General features: G+C 41.4%; 2 protein-coding genes across 2 annotated transcripts in view; one reads left to right on the forward strand and one right to left on the reverse strand.

Annotated features, from left to right (window-relative positions):
* Positions 1-472: 472 nt before the first annotated feature.
* SNAP29 (synaptosome associated protein 29) lies at positions 473-10,514 on the reverse strand. The gene is made up of 6 exons (XM_026686688.2): positions 10,262-10,514; positions 7,138-7,451; positions 6,481-6,677; positions 5,170-5,255; positions 4,830-4,934; positions 473-3,630 (listed from the first exon to the last, which is right to left on the reverse strand). The coding sequence occupies exons 2-6, from the start codon at positions 7,354-7,356 to the stop codon at positions 3,470-3,472; spliced, it is 768 nt and encodes a 255-aa protein (XP_026542473.1). The 5' UTR covers positions 7,357-7,451; positions 10,262-10,514; the 3' UTR covers positions 473-3,469.
* Positions 10,515-10,627: 113 nt separating this feature from the next.
* The window catches only part of PI4KA (phosphatidylinositol 4-kinase alpha), an 82,087-nt gene continuing 72,408 nt past the window's right edge, over positions 10,628-20,306 (forward strand). The window contains exons 1-6 of the mRNA XM_087942428.1: positions 10,628-10,876; positions 14,199-14,315; positions 15,424-15,517; positions 16,398-16,486; positions 17,612-17,684; positions 19,192-19,451. Of these exons, the coding sequence (XP_087798554.1) occupies positions 10,709-10,876; positions 14,199-14,315; positions 15,424-15,517; positions 16,398-16,486; positions 17,612-17,684; positions 19,192-19,451 (801 nt within the window). The 5' untranslated portion in view covers positions 10,628-10,708. The remainder of the gene's footprint in view (positions 10,877-14,198; positions 14,316-15,423; positions 15,518-16,397; positions 16,487-17,611; positions 17,685-19,191; positions 19,452-20,306) is intronic.

A 20,306-nucleotide genomic window follows, 5' to 3' on the forward strand; every position in this document is an offset into this window, starting at 1 on the left:
AGTTGAAACTTCTATTTTGTCATAAAATTGCCTTTATTATTTTTTGGACAGGGAGGGTGCTGTCACTGGATTTCTACAATCTGCTTTCATCCCACTGATTTTTTTCGATGAACAGCCAATAAATCAAGTTTGTGTATTATTTAACACTACGTCAAATTACTGCAGTTACCAAGCGATTATTCATAAATGGCCATTATCTTGAGTCTGTGCAGATTACTTAAACAAGCTTACATTTCAATATGCATGAGTCTTAACTTTGGTCTAGATTCAGCTGTCAATATCCCACATGAATTTATACCAATCCAGTGGCCTCCAAATATACTGAAACTACAATTCCCAGAATAACTTGGGAATGCAAATAAGCCAATAATTTATTTTCGGTTACAGTGGAAGCCATGTCAGGTAAAGTAATAGAGGTACTTAATATTTCTAACTGCATTTTGAATAATCAACGTTATCAAAAAAAACCCAATCAAGATTGATAACCTTCTTTATTGACCACTGGACAATTCTACAGCCCGTTCAGCATAGGTCAAAAATTGAACACTCTATAGCGATGCCATCACACCGTGAAAAATAAAACAACAGCTATGTATAAAGCTTGAATAAGCTCAGTTTACAGTAAAAAGATAGGGAGAGGCAGTTTCACAGATCATGTAACTTCTAAACAGCAAAAAAGGAAAATGTTTTCCATAGAGCTGGTTACAAGAATGAAAATATTTGGTTAGAGAAAGACAATTACCTTTGCAAAAATCTGTTTTGTCTAGGTAGGAAAAAACAACAGCACAGCAATATTTGTTTCGCCAAATGCCTGAAGAAATGATAAAGACTCAGTAGTTCACTTGCACCATTTACTGAGCTACATTTTCCAAGGAAGGAACGCATCATCTTTGAAGGCCTCCAAATCGATTGTCTACATTTCTCAAGCCTCATTATTCTAGGTAATGGGAAATTAACCCCAATGAAGCTTTCAAGAAACTAACCATTTGGGGGCATTAAATATGCAGAGACAGGTATACAAAAAAACCCCAAGATTTCAATCCTGTCTGAATTCAAATGTTGTTCAAGAAGGGGAAACATCTGTTTTGCTTGCCATGGAATTTTATCAATACAAAAGAATGTTTGTCCCATCCTGGCCTCATGCCCATCTTATATTTGCTCTCTGCTGATAAAGACTCTGCAAGCAGAACAATTATAGCGGGTGGGTATAAGCCATAAGATATATTTACTTTAGAAAGTTAGCCAATCGAAGAGCTCAATAAAGTGCATACCCCAGTACATGGTCAACTTGACTTTCTCAATTAGGAAAGAAGAGGAATATTGAACTCACGTTTAAGGTGTAGCTAACATAAGAGCTCAAAGAAAGTTACAGTGTGGGGATTATTTTGCCCGTGTACAATCAAAGCAAAAGGAACACAATGAGAAATATCTTCTTTTCTTCTTGGCAACTGCCCCAAAGCAACTCTGAAAAATCTAAAATCTTTTATCACAATCCTTTAAAAAAACAAACATTGCACCCCACTACAGTGGGCAAAGTGTTTAAAACAGAGCAACAGGGTGCTTTCTCAAAGTTTCTCAATGAAAAACTGCTTTCCTAGAAAAACATGAGAAGCGAGTATCTTAGCTATTTCACCGAAATGGATCATTCACAGCTATTTTTCCTATGCACTTTTATGCAGTCTTCTTGCTTATTAAATGTTTAAGATTTAAATTAGCTCCACAGGAAGGACAAGGAGAATAGGATAAGTGTGTTCTTCTCCCCTAGTTGAAAGTAATATTTCAATGTTAAAACCATCAGCGTCCAAGATCCCAAGGAAGAAATAATTGGAAAAATTGCCTTCACTGTTCCCAAATAAGATACTTTGACAGAAGGCAAAAATATTTCTCACGATTGTGGCAGTGTGTTAGCTGTTGAAATTTTATCTTGGCTACAAACAGAAGTGGATTAAAGAACTACGGTAATTATTTGATGTGCTTAGACACTGCCATAATAGGCTTCTGCCAAACTGCAAAGGAATTAGGAATTAAAGCCAAAGTCAATTTGAAGAGATATCGACATAGAAACAACCAAGTTTCCAGCTGGTATCTAATAAATAGCAACATGGGAGAGAAACAATTGTTTTAATAAATGCTGTTTCCAAAACTCCTCATTGTAATGATTTACTGAAGACACTTACAAGAAAATGGGAATTTTCCTATCAAGTATACACAGATAATGTAGAACTTACACACAAAAAAGAGAAGTTACATTGCAGGAATAAAATGTCAACCAGAAGGAGAAAGACTATTTTCAGAAATGAGCCTTTCATTCATCAGGGAAGAAAGCCATGTGATACTTACGCCACATATCAAACAATCCCAAACTAACCTGGGCATAGAAGCACAAGACAGATCTCACGGGTAAAATTTAACCGTGTTGAAAGGTGTCCGTTGGAACCAGTTGAGTGGAAAGTCAAGAGTGCCTCTCCCACGTAAGTTTCTTTTCCAATATTATTTTTAAAATAAGACCTGCAGCAACAACCTTGTACAAGATAGTGAGTCATCAAGGCCCAGCAGCTACAGAGAAGGGTTGCTTAGAGAAAACCACAAAAGCAGCAGTTTTTTGCATGGAAGCATTCCAACCCAACGTACCATCCTGAAGCTTTAAGTCTTGGATAAATGTCTTCATCTAAATCTTTTTTTTTTTCTGACTCTAGGCTTAATTCTACTGGCACAAATCAAGTAGGTAAGTACTTTGGAGAATGACCCCCCTCGCTCCCCAAAATGACTGCTTCAAGTCAAGGTTTATTACAGTCAAAGGTCTGATCAAGTTAAAAACACTCAAGGAATAGCCAGTTAAAAATTCTAGATTGGATGCCAAATTGTGATTTTTCATATAGATTATTTTGTTCTAGAATTTTTAACTGGATATTCCTTAAGTGTTTTTAACTTGCTACGGTCTTGGACTGGAATAAGCATTGACTTGATAATGACTGCTTTATTGGTGTAGCTCAAGTCTATCAATTGGGTGAGGTTTTATCGTATGCACCAGAGGCATCTTCACACAACCTAGCTTTGAAATGTAAGGGAAACCTTATTCTTCTACTAGCCTTTTATAAAAATGTATACATGAGCAGTAAGTGAAGTAGGCAACGCACATACCTGCCACAATTAAGGCGAAAGGAATACTGAAAGGCAGGGTGTAATCATCTTTTCCAATCATTGTCCAGAATTGAGATGTTTCCTCCGAAATCAAAGGTTCCAGAAGACAACGCTTCAGAGGGCTTGTATGGATTATACGTGAAAGAAAGTAGCTTAAAATTTCTCAGATTGCACTTAAGGCTATTCACAATTTTAATCACATGGCAAGATGGACTAGCAACCTCTCTTCTCTAGCACTTCCCCAACGCAGCTGGGCAAGAAAAGGCCCCCAGCTGCATAAAATATATTGAGTTGATAAACATGAGGCCAGAGACACCCCGGGATTCCTTTAAAGCTCCTCCTTGATTCGCTTGTCTGTGCTCTTGATGTTGATGTCCAAGGTATCCACTTTCCCGGTGAGGCGATGCAGGATCTCATCCTGATCATCGATTTCGGTTTGCAAGCCAAGAGCGAGATTTTTCAGTCGGCCCAGCCCGCTGGACATGTCATCTGCAAAGACCCCACACACACAAAAGCGTAAAATTAGTAACACAAAAAGGTAGACAAACACAGAGGTGTTTGTGAGGCAGTTTGTATCCAAGACTATTCATGAGATTCCCTTGGTTAAATTAAAAGAGGATTTGGCGCAGCCCAGCAGGGCAAATTCCACCCCTGCATTAAGCCAATATGAGGTGTTTTAGCGATTTGCACTGTATTTGCCATGGCTCAGTGGCTAAGACAGTTTGGCAGTTCAAATCACTAGCACCGCGTAACGGAATGAGCTCCCATTCCTTGTCCCAGCTTCTGCCAACCTAGCCGTTCAAAAGCATGTAAAAATGCAAGTAGAAAAATAGGGACCACTTTGGTGGGAAAGGAACAGCGTTCCGTGCGCCTTCGGTGTTTAGTCCTGCCGGCCACATGAACCACGGAGATGTCTTCGGACAGCGCTGGCTCTTCGGCTTTGTAACGGAGATGAGCGCCACCCCCTAGAGCCAGAAACAACTAGCACGTAGGTGCAAGGGGAACCTTTACTTTTAACTATAATTACTAGGGTCAGTAAACCATTACATTGCAAATCATGTCATTGTGGCTTGCTCAACAAACATGATTAATATTAACTATGGTTTGAGCAAAGTATTAACTTTATTTTCCTAAATATTGTCTGCTGGGAAAGACAATAATGGCAGCTTTGTCCCAATTCTTCCTCTTCCAGGAAATAGGAACAAGATCCTTTTCTTCTGAAAGGAAGATGATCGGAAATCTAGAAGGCTTAATACAGGTGATCCTCAACTTACAAGCATTTGATTAGCGACTGTTCAAAGTTATAACAGCACTGAAAAAAGTGACTTATGACTGTTTTTCAGAGTTACCACCCTTTGAAGCATCCCCATGATCATGTGATCAAAATTCAGATGCTTGGCTACTGATTCATATTTATGACCGTTGCCCTGTCCCAAGGTCATGCGATCCCCTTTTGCGACCTTCTGACAAGCAAAATGAATGGGGAAGCCAGATTCATTTTACAACCGTGTTACTAACAACAGCTGTAGTGATTCACTTAACGATTGCAAGAAAGGTCATAAAATTGGGCAAAACTCACTTAGCAGTCTTGTTTAGCAATGGAAATTTGGGGCTCAATTGTGATAAGATGAATATTACCTGCAAACAACTAAGGTTAACACCAGGGAACGTGGACTATCATGACTCACCTAAGTTGCTATCAATTTTCTGATGGTAAGCACGGAGGTGCTGGTTCCTGGGGTAATGATCAGACTGGGAGGAGTTGTTTGAACTGGTTCCACTGGAACTGAAGTCTGGAAAGAGGGAAGAAAATGCCGGTTTAAGGACATCCCTTTTAAAAACTAAGTCATATTCAAGGGCCGATCTCGTATGAGACTAGCACACATTCCCCTCCAAATTAAGCAAGGTGGTTTTCTGATTAATAAACACAGGAACTCTTATATAGAGAGCTCTGCTGCCCAAAATAATCATGACTATGTTCAAGTTCTATAAAATGCAGAGCCTTTAAACAAGCAAAGTCAAGCAAACCTGAGTTTTCCAACTTCCGTAAATTTGGATGAGTCTCCTGGTACTTGGACTCCTGCTCTTTACTGACGGATAATGCTTCTTTTAATCTAGACAGAGGAAGAAAAGGGAATTCCCCATGTTCAGCATTTACGGCTCCACTTGCTTCCAAACGGAAGCAAGCTTTGCATTATCAATGTTTCTCAACCTTGGTAGCTTTAAGATGCGTGGACTTTAAGCTAGCTGTGTAATTCTGGGAGTTGGAGTCCACATCTCTCAAAGTGGCCAGAGTTGAGAAACACCGCATTAGAAAAAAAAAGTTTCCCTTTCTGCTATATTTCTGTATTAAATGTTTTATTTACTGGGCGTACAGCTAAAGCTCAGGCTGACAACATCCACTTGCGTTTAACCACAAACCCACAGAAACTTATTGGAAAGTCTGCACATTGAAGACGACTGTTTTATTTTCTCAACCCCCTTCAGAAAGTCTGACATGTAGTGGTTAAGGTGCTGGCCTAGAAACCCGGAGAGAAACCTAGGCCCACCTTAGGCATGAAAACCAACTAGGTGACTTTGGGGCAATCACCAGGAGATTGTGACTTCTGTGACCTTAGGTATGAAAGCTGGTTGGGTGACTTTCACCCAATCGCCAGGAGACTGGGTGTTCTAGGCATGGAACTAGGCATGGAACTAGGCATGGAACTTTAGGCATGGAACTTGACTGGGTGACTTGGGTGAATCACCAGGAGACTGTGACTTCAGCTGGGTGACTTTGGGCCATTTCTTCTCTCTCAGCCCAACCAACCTTGCTGTTAGGATTCCGGTAGTTACCCCCATTTAAATAATGAGTCTCTAGCTGGATTTTCAAAGCTCAAAGATGATTTATTGGGAGTTAACATGTCCGGCACTGCCTGGGTGTTGCCAACTCTGAGAAACATCATTCACTGTCACCCTTGACCTTGGTTTCCCCTCACCCCTCTGGGTGTATCCTAATTCATATTCTCCAATGGGACACATCCATAGCCAAGAGTCATCAATCATGTTCTCCAGTTAGAATTTTGCACGGCAGATACTACAGTCTCCTAGTTACTATCTTTGAAAAACTATTTATGGAATGCACTTTCAATTTCCAAGCTGCGCACTGTTTTTTCAAACCCCTTTCCCCCCTTTTATTTTTGTGGGGAAAGAGGAAGGCAGTAAGTATGGTATGTTTGCCACTTTGAAGGTGGGATAAAAATCTAGTAATAAATTCAAGCCGAATGTCACTCGGGCATGGATGAACTCGGATGCCCACCCACTTCCTGCTCCCTTAGAAGAAAAACCTCAATCATCTACCTGTTGCTTCCTTGATATTGGGAGGCTCCATTCTGCTCAGGTTTGATGTCTTGTGGCTTGGCTTTGAAGTAATTGACGAAGCCCCCAAAGACACTCTTAATGCTATTGATATGTTTCTGGCTCGTCTTTAAATCTTGGTCCATCTTATCCACCATGCGTTCAGTACGCTTCAGGGCTTCTCCTTGCCGTACAAGTTCCTGCCAAAAGCAACATGGTGTTTCAAACAAAAAACAACCGGCAAAAGGGATGCTGGTATTTTAATTCCTCAATAAAACACATTTTATGCAAAAGGGACTGTGACTTTCTCTTTGTTAAGCTAAAGCAGTAACAACATAGAATATAATTACCAATAGTTCACAATATTTGTAGCTTAGGATTGTTGAACCATGGGGGTCCCTGGTACTCTCTCAGCTTGGTGGTTTTCTTGCAGAAGTTTTATTGCCCAACTGGGTAACATCATCAGTGCTAGAGGGGAGTGGGGTTTTCAGGGAGGAGGAGGAGGACTGTGGAATCCTTGGTGTTCTCTGAACTTGGTTGTTTTCTTGCAAGATGTTTTATTAACTAGGAAACATCGTCAGTACTCTGATATTACCTTGTTTAGCCTTACTTCCATAGCATGCAAACACTGCAAAATATGTTTTCAAGATTCTTGTTTACCTCTGATGTGGCGACTCCCACATGTTCAGACTCATAAATGAGAGACAGTGAGTTGTTGGTGCTATCTAGAGTCGATTTTGAGAGCCTCATGACTTCCTGTTGTAAATATCTTTGTCTGTCTGGACCTTCTCTTGGAGGCTCTTCCCCTTCATTCCACTTGACTGGCTTGAAGTCATCATCATCATCAAAAGGATTGCAACTTTTGGGGAAAGTTGACATTGCTGCAGCCCCAAATTCAGATCGCTTCTATTTATAATGTAGGTTTACAAGGACAGAATGAAGCCGGTGTTTTTCAGATGACGATTAAGTCCTTCCTGTAAAAGGATTAATGGCGATGTATTGAAAAGCCAAACTTTGCAAGAGAAAGAAATTTCCATCATGAAACATATTTATAGTCATACAGATAGTTCTTGAATTACAACCATTCATTTACTGACCATTTGAAGCACTACAACAGCACTGAAAAAAGTGACTTATAACCATGGCAGCATTCCCATGGTCACATGATCAAAATTTGGCAATCGGTATGTATTTACAATGGTTGCATCCCAGAATCAGGTGGCCTCCATATGTAATCTTACTAGCTGGCTTGTGACAAGCAGAGTCAATAGGGGAAGCCAGATTCACTTAATGACTGCAGTGATTTGCTTAACAACTATGGCCAAAAAAAAAGTTCATAAAATGGGGCAAAATTTATTTAACAATTGTTTTGCTGTTTACAACAGAAATGTTAGGCTCAATCGTGGTCATAAGTTGAGGACTACCTGTAAACCGTTCAGTGTCACTTAAGCGAGCTGGGTGGTATAGAAATCTGATAAACATAAATAGAGCGTCAAATTGCTTGAATGCAAAATTCTGTGAAGGCTTCCAAAAACAGGAAAGAGTTCTCGGCTCACTACAAGGAACCAGCATAGGGTAGCTGTGTTCCATCAATCTTTTAATTTGCCCAAAGAGTAGTAATCAGTTATCTCAACACAATTTCAGGAAATCCAAAGTGAACCAGCTGAGCCACAAGTCCTGCTGTTCTAACAGACAATTCATCTTTCCAGGCATCTTGAAACTGCTTTGTGGGCAGTTTTTTGCAGCTAGTGTAGCTGAAGACACATCGGAAATGGCAAAAGTCAACTTCAATGCCATTCTTAGGAAAGGCCCAAGACATTCTGTCCTAGGCAATCAAATAATTACCTGCCTCTCATTGAATGAGTCAAGACCCAGAATAACTTAGTCAATAGACTGGCATCTAACAGAGAAAAAAACCCAGCACAACAATAAAAAACAACCTATGAACAATTTACTGCCTGTTCACAATATCTCATTTTAGATCTCTCATTTAAATATTATTATAGTATGTAGAAGTCTCAGTTATGAGCCCCAATGCAAAGAAAGGTTTGTTCAAAACTTGAAATTTTCTCTAAAGTTAAAAAGTACAAGGTAAATACATAAGTAAACTATCATCAGAGCATGTTGACAGAGCCACATTTACACAGCTTAAAGCAGGTTCTTTTCCCATGAAAGATAAGGTCCCATTTTGCAAAATTAAATCAATATTCCACATTTACTATTTCATGAAATAATAAATATTTATTACCTATTGAAATAGTAAATACTATTGACCACTATCTACTAAACTTCTGTAGCAAGACACCAAATGACAAACACATGAGCACTTATTGACATAGGAAGCCACAAAATTCCTTGGAAGGACTCTGCATTTAATCATCAACTATTTAGAATAACTTAAAGAACTGGACTGTACCTTCCAGCAATGTTGCAGGAATATATATAGTTTATCTCCTTCAATCTTAATTGACTCAAAATGCTTCATTTGATTTTCATATCCTTTCCCAGCTTGGAGCTCTATCGATCTCCAACTGAGTAGGGTTCTAATTGCAGAACCCCCAAAACAAAATATTCTTTTCCTGTCTAGGGCAATGTCACTTCCACATAAGAAGCTTGTCCTCACTCCCCAAGGCTATTTAACCTTGTTCCTGCTTCAAAGGGTATTTTTAAAATATACAAACCCTCAAACAGTTATTAATTTGACCCAATTCTATTTTTTCAATTTATTGTTATAGCAAGCCACAAGGACAAATGTTTCCTGAGCTGAGATCAGCTCTGATTTTTCTAGTATTAAGAAATCCCCGAAAACATGTTTTATTATTTTTTTTCCAAGCAGGCTCAGAACTCTAAGAGAAAGGGGGAACTCCCCACAATATTGTTATACAGTAGTACTATATGTAGAATATTGGTCTGTTTGCCTATTAATTTTTATTATTTTCAGTTTTTATAATAAAAGTTGAATACACATTAATAAAATTAATAATTGCTATTATTATATTAGTGTGTGTTTAACTTTTGTCTTGATTTAACCAGTTCTTTATTGTAAGCTGCCTAGAGTCGTGTTCATGAGTTAAGAAGCTATATAGGGTCTCCCACTTGGGGGGGTTGGACTAGATGACCTATAAGGTCCCTTCCAACTCTGATTATCTGTATCTGTAAATATCATAAATAAATATATGCAAACGGAAGATTTTTTTTCCCCTAACGCCTTAAATGCCTGCTTTTCCCCCAAGTATATTTGATTTGTTTACTAAATCTTGGCTGGAGGCGACAGGAGCCCGATTTTTATTGTTTTTAACCTTTTATATTTTAACTAGTTGAGTTTTATAGTTTTTCAAATGATTTTATATGTTTTTTTAAATAAATCTTTCATTGGGAGTAGCCCCAAGTTGACTGAAAAATGGGCAGCTATATAAATAATTTAGATAAATGGGGATGATGGGAACACATCCGAAGGAAGCCAGGTTAGATGTGGATGATGGGCACTGTAGTCCCACTGTAGCTTTAGTGGAAATCACCGAATTGGGGAAGTCAGTAATGGGGTAATTAAAACTTGGACACCCTCAACCTTCATTCTCTGTCAGGAAGCACACCGAGGAGTGGATCTTGAGGCCATCTATCTCAACCCTGCCTACCTCACGGAGCCGTTGTGAATCCCCGCTCAGAGGAGACACCCACGCCCACCCCACCAAGAAAGTAATAGGATTCAAATGTCGATTTTTTTTAAAAAAAAATCATTTCCTGAAAGGATAAACAAGAGCGACGCCACCTCAGCCCAGCCTACCTCGCAGGGGTGTTGTGGAACCCCCGAAGCTCCAGAGGAGGAAAGACAGGCCGTTGAAGCAGGCCAACGTCACTGCCTGGAGTCTCTCTGACGAGAAGCCGGCGATTAACCGCCCATCCCGGAGTTTCCCTGAAGCGCCACCCACGGCTACCCGTCCTCTGCCTCACTTCCGGTCACGGACAAGGCCGCGATTGCCGTCGCCGGGTCGAACCATCCCGTGACTTAGGGGGGCGGAGCTACAGCGCTGGGGAGGGGAGGGGTTCATGAAAACGATGGCGCGCCTGCGCCGAACCCTCGCTGGGGTCGCAATCTGGGCAGCTCTCGCGAGAAGAGGAGAACGGGGCGCGTCCTTGAGGAGCGTGAGGGGCGTGGCCCGGCGTGAGGGGCGTGGCCCGGCCGTGACGGCTTGTGGGGGCGGCTTCGCTCGCCGCTTCTCTCCCTCCCAAGATGTCGGCGCTGGCCGTGGCCACCGCGGCGGCTGCCACTGCGGCGGCCGTAACCGCCGCGCGCTCCGAGAGGCAGGGCAGCCCGGCTTCGTCGCGGGGCTTCTACTTCAACACGGTGCTGTCGCTCGCCCGCTCGCTGGCCGTCCAGAGACCCGCCCCGCTCGAGAAGGTGCAGGCGGGCAGGCGGGCGTTGGGGGGGGGAGCGTCGAGGGTCGCGGGGTGGGGTGAATGGGGGGATTCTCGGGGCCTGGACCGCTAAGAGCAGCCGGGAAGAGGATGACAAAGAGGGCTGGCCGCGGAAACCGATCGATCAATCGGTCGTAGAATAGAGGTGGAAGGGATCTCTCGTGGTCATCTAGTCCAGCCCCCTTGCTCAAGCAGGAGACCCTATCAGTCAATCAGAATAGAACTGGGAGGGACCTTGGAGGTGACCATTCCAATCAATCAATCAATCAATCAATCAATCAATCAGAATAGAGCAGGAAGGGACCTTGGAGGTCTTCTACTCCATTGACCATTCCAATCAATCAGAATAGAGGGGGAAGGGACCTTGGAGGTCTTCTAGTCCAGCCCCCTTGCTCAAGCTGGAGACCCCTAGACCGTTTCAAATGTGACTGTCCAGTCTCTTCTGGAGGTTTTTAAGAAGAGACTGAACAGTCGCTTGTCTCAAACGGTCTAGGACTCTCCTGCTTGAACAAGGGGGCCAGACTAGAAGACCTCCAAGGGTCCCATGTATTCTAAAAGTTCAAAGAAGAGCAACTAAAATGATCAAAGGAGATTAAACCATATCAAGGAGATTAAACCATATCAAGAACGGCTGCAGGTTTTGGGTCTGACTAGAGAAAAGAAGAATTAGGGAGTGACATGATAGCAGTGAACTTCAGTGAAAGTTCAGTGCTTTGTCAGATAATCCACCTGTTTGTCAGGTGATGATAATAAAGATTTAATGTAAGCATTATTGGGAAATGCTTGTGCTTTAGCAATATTACGCATATGAATTGTGTTTCCACTCTCTCTGTGCAATTAGGAATGTTTGTACCTGTTTAGTTTCAAAAACATTCTTCATTCCCCTTCTTTTAAAAGACATTTGTAATATCTTTTGGTGTCTGCAGCATTTATAAGTGTTGTTGTCAAGCTGTTCAATTGCTTCCAAGTTTTTTTTTAATTTGGTAGACCTTTTTGCTAGGATGATCTATCAGTCAATACAGTACAGTCAGTCATTGTTTCTTTGAGTCCTGCATTTATGATTCCAATATTCCAATATTTGAGGGGCTGCCACAGGGAGGAAAGGGGTCAAGCTATTTTCTAAAGCTCCTGTAGGCCAGACAAGGAATAATGGATGGAAACTGAACAAGGAGAGATTTAACCTGGAAACAAGGAGAAACTTTCTGACAGTGAGAACAATCAACCCATGGAACAGAAGTTGCCCTCGGAAGTTGTGGGAGCGCCATCACTTGAGACTGTCAAGAAGAGATTGGACTGCCATTTGTCAGAAATGGTGTAGGGTCTCCCACTTGGGTGGGGGGTTGGAATAGATGACCTATAAGGTCCCTTCCAACTCTGATTATCTATCTGTATCTGTATTTAGTCCTATTATTATAATTATTTTAATTTTTAAACTCTGTAGTGTGATTGTGATGTGTTTAAGGCACTGTGCTGGAGTAGCTTTCAAATTTCATTGTATTCGTGGAATGCAATGGCAATAAAGGAATTCTGTTTGAGTTCTGGTGAATTTTTATTATTACCCAATGTAGGTGTAGCTTAGATTAAATCAGATTTATGTCTGAGCTGATTTGTTGAATGTTCTGCTTGGGAATAAGCCGCCTAGATTATTGTGGAATTTTTTAAAGTGATTAAGAACAGGATCACTGTTTCTTAGTTTAGAGCAGGTTTTTTTTTTTTTTTTCAAACTTGAAAGGTTTAAGATGTGTGGATTTCAATTCCCAGAATTCCCCAGCTAGCAATTCTGCAATTTGAAATTCACATGGTTTAAAATTCCCAGCTTTGAAAAGCACTGGATTAGAGAGTTTCTTTCTAAACTTGGCGACTGGTTGTTTTGATAAAAGTGTATTCACTGTTTCTTTTTTCCACATAGAATGATTGTTTTCTTATAAAGGTTGTAAAGTTGTAACTGCTAAAGGTCTAAAGTAAAAATAAACTTTTGCCGGACTTCAATAAACATTTGCTCAAGTCAACCTCCCAATTTATTGCAACTGGTTTTGTATTCTTCCACACACACAATCGCAGATTTCTCTACAATTTTTCTGTACCAAGTTATCTTTCTCTACAATTTTTCTGTACCAAGTTATTTTTCTCTACAATTTTTCTGTACCAAGTTATCTTTGGCTGATTCTCATTCATCTGTCTTTCTGTGGATTATATAACCTAACCTACAATTCAGGTTTTCATTTGAGACCATATTCACTGCTGTGGCTTTTCTAGTGACAGTTCTCCGTACATTTTTATACCACACCTGTAATGGTGTGGTTTCGGTACCTATGTTTATGAGTTTCGCTTTTGGCTGATTATTGTGATGTCTTCTCTACATATTTTGTTTTTATGGCTGTTTAGTAGGCAAATTGGATAAGAATATCTCACTAATACAGAAAGATTTGTTTTGGTCCCTACCAAATTGCATGAACACTGGCATTTAAGTGAGTTAGGATATATCTCTGTATCTCTATTGAGTGGTCAGAGAGCAATGAAGTATTAAGGACAGTAAAAAAAACAAAGGGATATCAATAAATACTAGTTCCAGAAATACTGATTTCTGAAAAGTATCTCAAGGTGCGATCTTAGAGTGGTGAGGTGGCCTAGAGGTGGAGCTCTCCCCTCACAATCAGAAGGCTGTGAGTTCAATCCTAGGTAGAGCCAGATATTTCTCTCTCTGGGCATAATGAGTGTATATCTGCTGAATATAACTCCACATTGGCGACAGGAAGGGCATCCGGCCAGGAAACACTCCGCTCCATTCAGTTGCCCAGACTCCCCCCGAGGGATTATGGCATCATTAAAAGAAGATGATGATCTCAAAGTGCGATCTTATAAAGATTTACCTGTTGAATTGCTTAGAGCTTGCATGACTCTAATATGCATAGGATGGGACTGCACAATATGAGTAAACTATACGTTTATACAGGTAGTCCTCGACTTATGACCACAACTGAGCCCCCAAATTCTGCTGCTAAGCAAGACATTTGATGCGTGAGTTTTGTCCCATGTTGCAATCTTCTGACAGGCAGAGTCAATGGGGAAGCCAGGTTCACCCAACAACTTTGTTACTAAGTTAACATCTGCAGTGATTCACTTAAGTATGGTAAAAGGAAGGTCGTAAAACGGGAAATCTCGCTTACCCAAATGTCTTCCTCAGCAATAGAAATTTGCAAACCTCATGTAACAGGCGTCTCGCTTAGCAACAGGAATTTTGGACTCAATTTTGGTCGTAAGTTGAGGTTTACCTGTATATCCTTCTTTTTCTTTTTCTCCCATAGGTCCAAAAACTTCTCTGCATGTGTCCGGTGGATATCCATGGGATTTTTCAGCTGGACGAACGCCGCAGAGATGCTGTGATTGCACTGGGAATTTTTCTAATAGAGTCTGACCTGCAGGTACCATTCCCCTTTATTCTCTTAATACATTTAAAAAAAAGATTTACAACCACCACCACCCCCTTCCTCAGGTTCTCTAGGGCACCAGCCAAAAACTCCACATACTGAAATAAAACTATTAAAACACCGTGATATCTCACGTTTGCTAAACTTGTTTAGCCATGTTCATTTGTTTAAAGCAGTGTTTCTCAAGCTCAGCGATTTTAAGATGCGAGGAGCTTCATCTCCCAGAATTCCTTCTTCTGGCTGGAGAATTCTGGGAGTTGAAGTCCACACTTCTTATAGTTGACAAACACTGGCCTGCAACCCAACAAGTCAGACACACTCCAGAGAGTAATTAGGACTGCAGAAAAAACAATGGCTACCAACCTGCCTTCCATGGAGGACCTGTATGCTGCACGAGTCAAAAAGGGGGCTGTGAAAATATCTACAGACCCCTCACATCCTGGACACAAACTATTTCAACTCCTTCCCTCAAAACGACGCTATAGAGTCCTGCACACCAGAACAACTAGACACAAGGACAGTTTCTTCCCAAACTCCATCCATCTGCTAAACAAATAATTCCCTCAACACTGTCCAACTATGTACTAAGTTTGCACTACTATTACTTTTAATCTTCTCATCACTCCTTATCACATATCGCCTCCCACTTAAAACTGTATGACTGTAACCTTGTCGCTTGTATCCTTACAATTTATATTGACTGTTTCCTAGTATGATTTGATTACTTATTGAACCCTATGACTATTATTAAATATTGTACCTGATGATTCTTGACCCTCGACACATGTATCTTTTCTTTTATGTACAGAGAGCATATGCACTAAAGAGAAATTCCTGTGTGTCCAATCACACTTGGCCAATGAAGAATTCTGTTCTATTCTATTCTATTCTATTCTATTCTATTCTATTCTTTTGTGAAGCCCTTTTCTCTGTATTTTCTGCTTAAATCCTATCAGCCACGTCGTGCAGATTATTCTGATCGTTTGTGCAATGCATTTGAGCTGGGCTTGGCCTCGTTCTTAGAGTATTGAGATAACATTTTCCTGCTGCATTCTGTTGTTGTTGTGACATTAAAAAAAACCAAAACAATTTGTTCTTCCAGCACAAAGATTCACTCATCCCTTATCTTCTCCGGCTACTGAGAGGCCTTCCCAAAGTGCAGTGGATTGAAGAAAGCAATTCGCGAAAAGGCCGAGGTGACTTTTTAAACTGTGTTTTTTGTTTTGTTTTTTGAGGGGGGGGAGGAGTTTAGCTAGATTTTAGGCTGAGGCATATGTGTCTCAACCTTGGCAACTGTAAGATGTATGGACTTCAACTCTCAGAATTCCACGTGCTGGCTGGAGAATTCTGGGAGTTGAAGTCCACACCTCTTAAAGTTCCCAAGGTTGAGAAGCATTGGCTTAGCCTAGGCCGGGTGTCAGCAACCCGCAGCTCTGGAGCCGCATGCAGCTCTTCGGGCCTTCTGCTGTGGCTCCCTGTTGGGTGATCCCACCACTGGCTGGCCCCGCCCCTTGGCCTCCCCTCCCAGTCACTTCTCGCCTGACCTGAGAAGGTAAAACAAAAAACAGAAATGGGAGGGAGGGAGGGAGAGAGAGAGAAAGACCCATTTCCCACAGAAAATACTGGGAGCCACAAAACCTGGGTAGGCATGGCCGTGTGTGTGTGTGTATATATATGTGTGTGTCATGTGACTGGGTGGGAGTGACGTTGAGTTGGCCACGTCCACCCAGGTTTTGTGGCTCCCGTTGTTTTGTTTTCTTTGGGAAACGGGTCCAAATGGCTCTTGCAGTGTTTAAGGTTGCAGACCCCTGGCCTAGGCTATCTGATGTCAGCTTCTTAAAGCTAGATTTGGGAGGCCAGGCAGTAAGAAAAGGGGGAAAGGTTTAGCACTGTGTTCACTTCCATAGCACTGTGTTCACTTCCATGACTCACTAATGGGATGGGTGGCAAATAAATTTAATTAATAAATAAACTAAAAGGCTTTCCAAGCCTCCCGCATCTTGGTCTTGGGTGGATCGCTGGCGTGCATTCCTCTGGTTAATCGCAATCCTATTCCATTAATTACCACACTTATAGGCATCCTCCCAGTTGCAGAAAATTTCAGCTTCTGTTTGGTGACCTTGCTGTCCGATGTGGCCTACAGAGATGCATCTTTAAGAGACCAGGTAAGAGCCACAATGCTGGAAAGGCAACATGGAGATGGGGACCTACTATCACATGTGGTAGAAATGTGTAAAAGCAAAAAAGTATTGGTGGCAAATAAAGGTATGAATGGAAGAGATGGTTAGCCAAAAAAATAGAGTTTAGACCAGAAACGTTCCTACTGGGAATTATAAATGAGAAATACAGTAAAGGAACAATATATTTAATGTTACCCATAATGACTGCTGCGAGACTGGTGTATGCCTAAAACTGGAAGAATGAAGATACCCCTACAGAAAGCGAAATAATAAGGAAAATGTTAGTCTGTGCACAGATGGACAGACTAACTCTAGATATTAAGGATAAGGGTGAGACAGTACTACGAAGTCTGGAGTAAAATGGTATCAATGGTTGGACTCGAGGAAAAGAAAAAATTGTTGACGCTTTATAGGAATGAAAGTAAAAATTTTGTAAGTTAAAAAAATGAAATATAATGGACAAATATGATATGAATATAAATATTACAAGGGGAAAAAGGAGACGAAAAAGAAGCTAGGTTATAAATATCTATATAAATGCAAATAGAAACAAATATGTAACTAGCATTATATTAACAATGTTGGGAAAAAGGGAAAATTAACTGTTATATGTATTTCTATGCTGTAGTAGGTATGGCCAAAATGACGGCCAACAAAGGTCACATTGTGTTCAACTGTTTTTAATGTTTACTTAATAAAAATTTAATTTTTTTTTAAAAAGAGGGGGCAGGTAAGAGTGGCCATACGCAATTCAACACATTGACCCTTAACTTATTTTTTTCCTGTCATTTTAAAGTCCCAAAGGTCTTCCATGGTTTTCTTTGAAGACAGCTAAACTCTTTTTGCAAGAATGTTTTCAACTGTTGGCAATCAGGTGCCTAGAAACATAGAAGGAGATAATTTAATTGCAGCTCTGGCTTTATCTTCATTTCAATCTTCTGACACAACACTACTACTTCATTCTGTAGCCTTACATTACTGTTAGTATTTTGGTTAGTTTATGTTACCCTCTATTGTTAACAACCTGGAGTTACAATATGAAACACGTTTACGTAATGTTAACTCTGCCCCTAGATTTTTATTTTGAATTGTCGCCCTTTACCGTTACAGGTTTTGGAGCCAATTTTACAAGTGCTGCAAATTCTCTTGGGAATGTGTCAGTCTCCACAGATCCAGGACAAAGGTAAACAAGATATGTTTCCGATGTCATATTGCTCCTTGTAACAACAAATGTTAAATTCAGCTCCACTTTCTCCCACTGTTTTCATCCACAAAAGATTATAGTACAGTTAATCCTTGACTCAACAGCCAATCCAAATTTCCATTGCTAAGCAAGACCATTGTTAAATGAGCCACGCCCCATTTTACGACCTCTTTTGTTGTGGTTCTTAAGCGAATCACCACAGTTGCTAAGTGACCGGTCTTAAGCAAGCTGGCTTCCCATTTCCTAATATGGGGTTGCGTAAATACAGTGCAAGACCCGTCCGAATTTTGATCACGTCCCCGGGGATGCTGCAACAGCCATTAGTATGAAAAACTGTCACAAGTCACTTATTTTTTTAAAGTGCCGCTGTCACTTCGAACAGCCATTAAACAAACGATTGTAAGTCAAGGGGACTATCTGTTGTTTGTGAGAGTCTGTAGTGACTTCGTACAATCCCTAAGTGATTGGTCATAAGTCAAGGACTACCCGTAGAGTTTTTAGAAAGCAGATGAGGAGGTAATCAGGAAAATCCTAGCACGTGCTGAGATGGACATATTAATGTTAAAAAGAAGAGAAAAAGAAGATTCAGAATACTATTTGACAAGGAATAGATTTTACGCGTGGTTAAAAACAAGGGTAGAAGTTAGAGGAAGGAAAACAAGGAACGGTCTTATCAAAAACAGGGACGGTATACAACTATAATTGTTATAAGTACTAAAAATATGAATGAACTAAACCAGGGGTCCCCAAACTTGGCAACTTTAAGACTTGTGGACTTCAACTCCCATGGAGAATTCTGGGAAGTGGAATATCCCCAGCATTTGGTCACTACAGCCACTCAGAAGAGGCTCTGCTGTCCAAACTTTTCCCCAAAGTGACCCCGTATTCCTCTGGGCCTCCAGCGAGCTGGACGGGATTCAGAGGCGTTCCTTCAACCACTTCCGCTCAAGTCTTAAAAGTTGCCAAGTTTGGAGACCTCTGAGCTAAACGCAAAGAATGGGAATTGTACTGTATGGAAACTATGATAGTGTTATTAGACTTCTTAATTTACAGTATGTGTTATTATATTATTATTAGTAGTAGTAAATGGGACAATATTTTTTACAGTATTAGCTACATTTTTTGTGTTTTTATAACTAATATACTCGGTCAAAACGCTGTATTCAAAAAACATTTATGAATAAAATCTAAAAAAAAAAAAAGAGTTTTTAGAAAGCTAACGTAGCAACTGCTGGTTGGAAGAAACATTCTACTGCAGGGGTCCACAACCACCCAGGCCACGGACCGACCCCGACCCCCCAGCATGCCAGAAACTGGGCCGGGCAAACAGGTCTCATCCATGGGGTGGAGGCAGCACACGAAACCATGCTCCCTCTGGTCCACGGAAAAACCCCTCTCCACGAAACCGGTCTCTTGTGCCCCAAAGTTTGTGGACCGCCATTTTATCGGATGAGGTCGATAAACTCCCAACTTCTTGTTTTTCCAGAATATTTGTGCAAATACGCCCTGCCTTGCCTAATCGGAATATCCCGGGCGTTTGGTCGCTACAGCCACTCAGAAGAGGCTCTGCTGTCCAAGCTTTTCCCCAAAGTGACCCCGCATTCCCGCCGGGCCTCCAGCGAGCTAGACGGGATTCGGAGGCGTTCCTTCAACGACTTCCGCTCCATTCTTCCCAACTCCCTGCTGACTGTCTGCCAAGAAGGATCTTTAAAGAGGAAAACAAGCAGCGTTTCCAGCATCTCACAGGTGCGGTTGCCTTTAGAATGAAATCTACTTGTATCCCCCCCCCCCATGTCCTGAACTCCAGGCTCACTTTGACACCGGCCAGACGTTGTGCCTAGTATTGCATTTCCAACCTAGCGGAAAAACTAAGCACGTGGGTGAGGGTTATTTAATCTTGAAAATTTGCACAGTAAAAATAGCGGTCCTGATGATTATCTTCTTTTAATGACCCCCATAATCCATTGCCGGGTGGAGTCTGGGCAACGGAAAGGAGCCGAGTGTTTACTGGCCGGATGCCCTTCCTGTTGCCAATGTGGAGTTATGTTCAGCAGATATATTCTCATTGTGCCCAGAGAGAGAAATATCTGCCTCTACCTAGGATTGAACTCACAGCCTCCTGATTGTGAGGTGAGAATCCCACCTCTAGGCCACCGCACCACTCTACAAAAATAGTGGTCCTGAGGATGATGATGAGAAGTAACTCTGCCTGGAACAATTAAGTGGTTAACGTACCAGGCTAGAAACTGGGAGACTGTGAGTTCTAGTTCCGCCTTAGGCATGAAAGCTGGCTGGATGGCTTTTTGCCTATCACCAGGAGATGGTGAGTTCTAATCCTGCCTTAATCATGAAAGCTGGCTGGGTGACTTTGGGCCAATTACCAGGAGATTAGGAGTTCTAGTCCCACCTTAGCATGAAAGCCGGCTGGGTGACTTTCAGTCAATCACCAGGAGACGGTGAGTTCTAGTCCCGCCTTATCTGTGAAAGGCAGCTGGGTGACTTTGGGCCAATCACCAGGAGACGGTGAGTTCTAGTTCTACCTTAGACATGAAAACTGGCTGGGTGATTTTGAGCCAATCACCAGGAGAGGGTGAATTCTAG

This window comes from Notechis scutatus, chromosome 13, assembly GCF_049901735.1.
Source record: "Notechis scutatus isolate UNSWTSFEM ecotype Mainland chromosome 13, rNotScu1.2, whole genome shotgun sequence".
In the NCBI taxonomy this organism is placed as follows: Eukaryota; Metazoa; Chordata; class Lepidosauria; order Squamata; family Elapidae; genus Notechis; species Notechis scutatus.

Bases quoted from the DNA above. Each gene is read 5' to 3' on its own strand.
- SNAP29 (XM_026686688.2), bottom strand. From the start codon at position 7,356: ATGTCAACTTTCCCCAAAAGTTGCAATCCTTTTGATGATGATGATGAC. The intron at 4,935-5,169 runs GTTTGCTTGACT...CCCTCTTTCCAG, and splicing joins ACGGAAGTTGGAAAACTCAG to ACTTCAGTTCCAGTGGAACC. The intron at 3,631-4,829 runs GTGAGTCATGAT...GGGTCTTTGCAG, and splicing joins GAAAATTGATAGCAACTTAG to ATGACATGTCCAGCGGGCTG.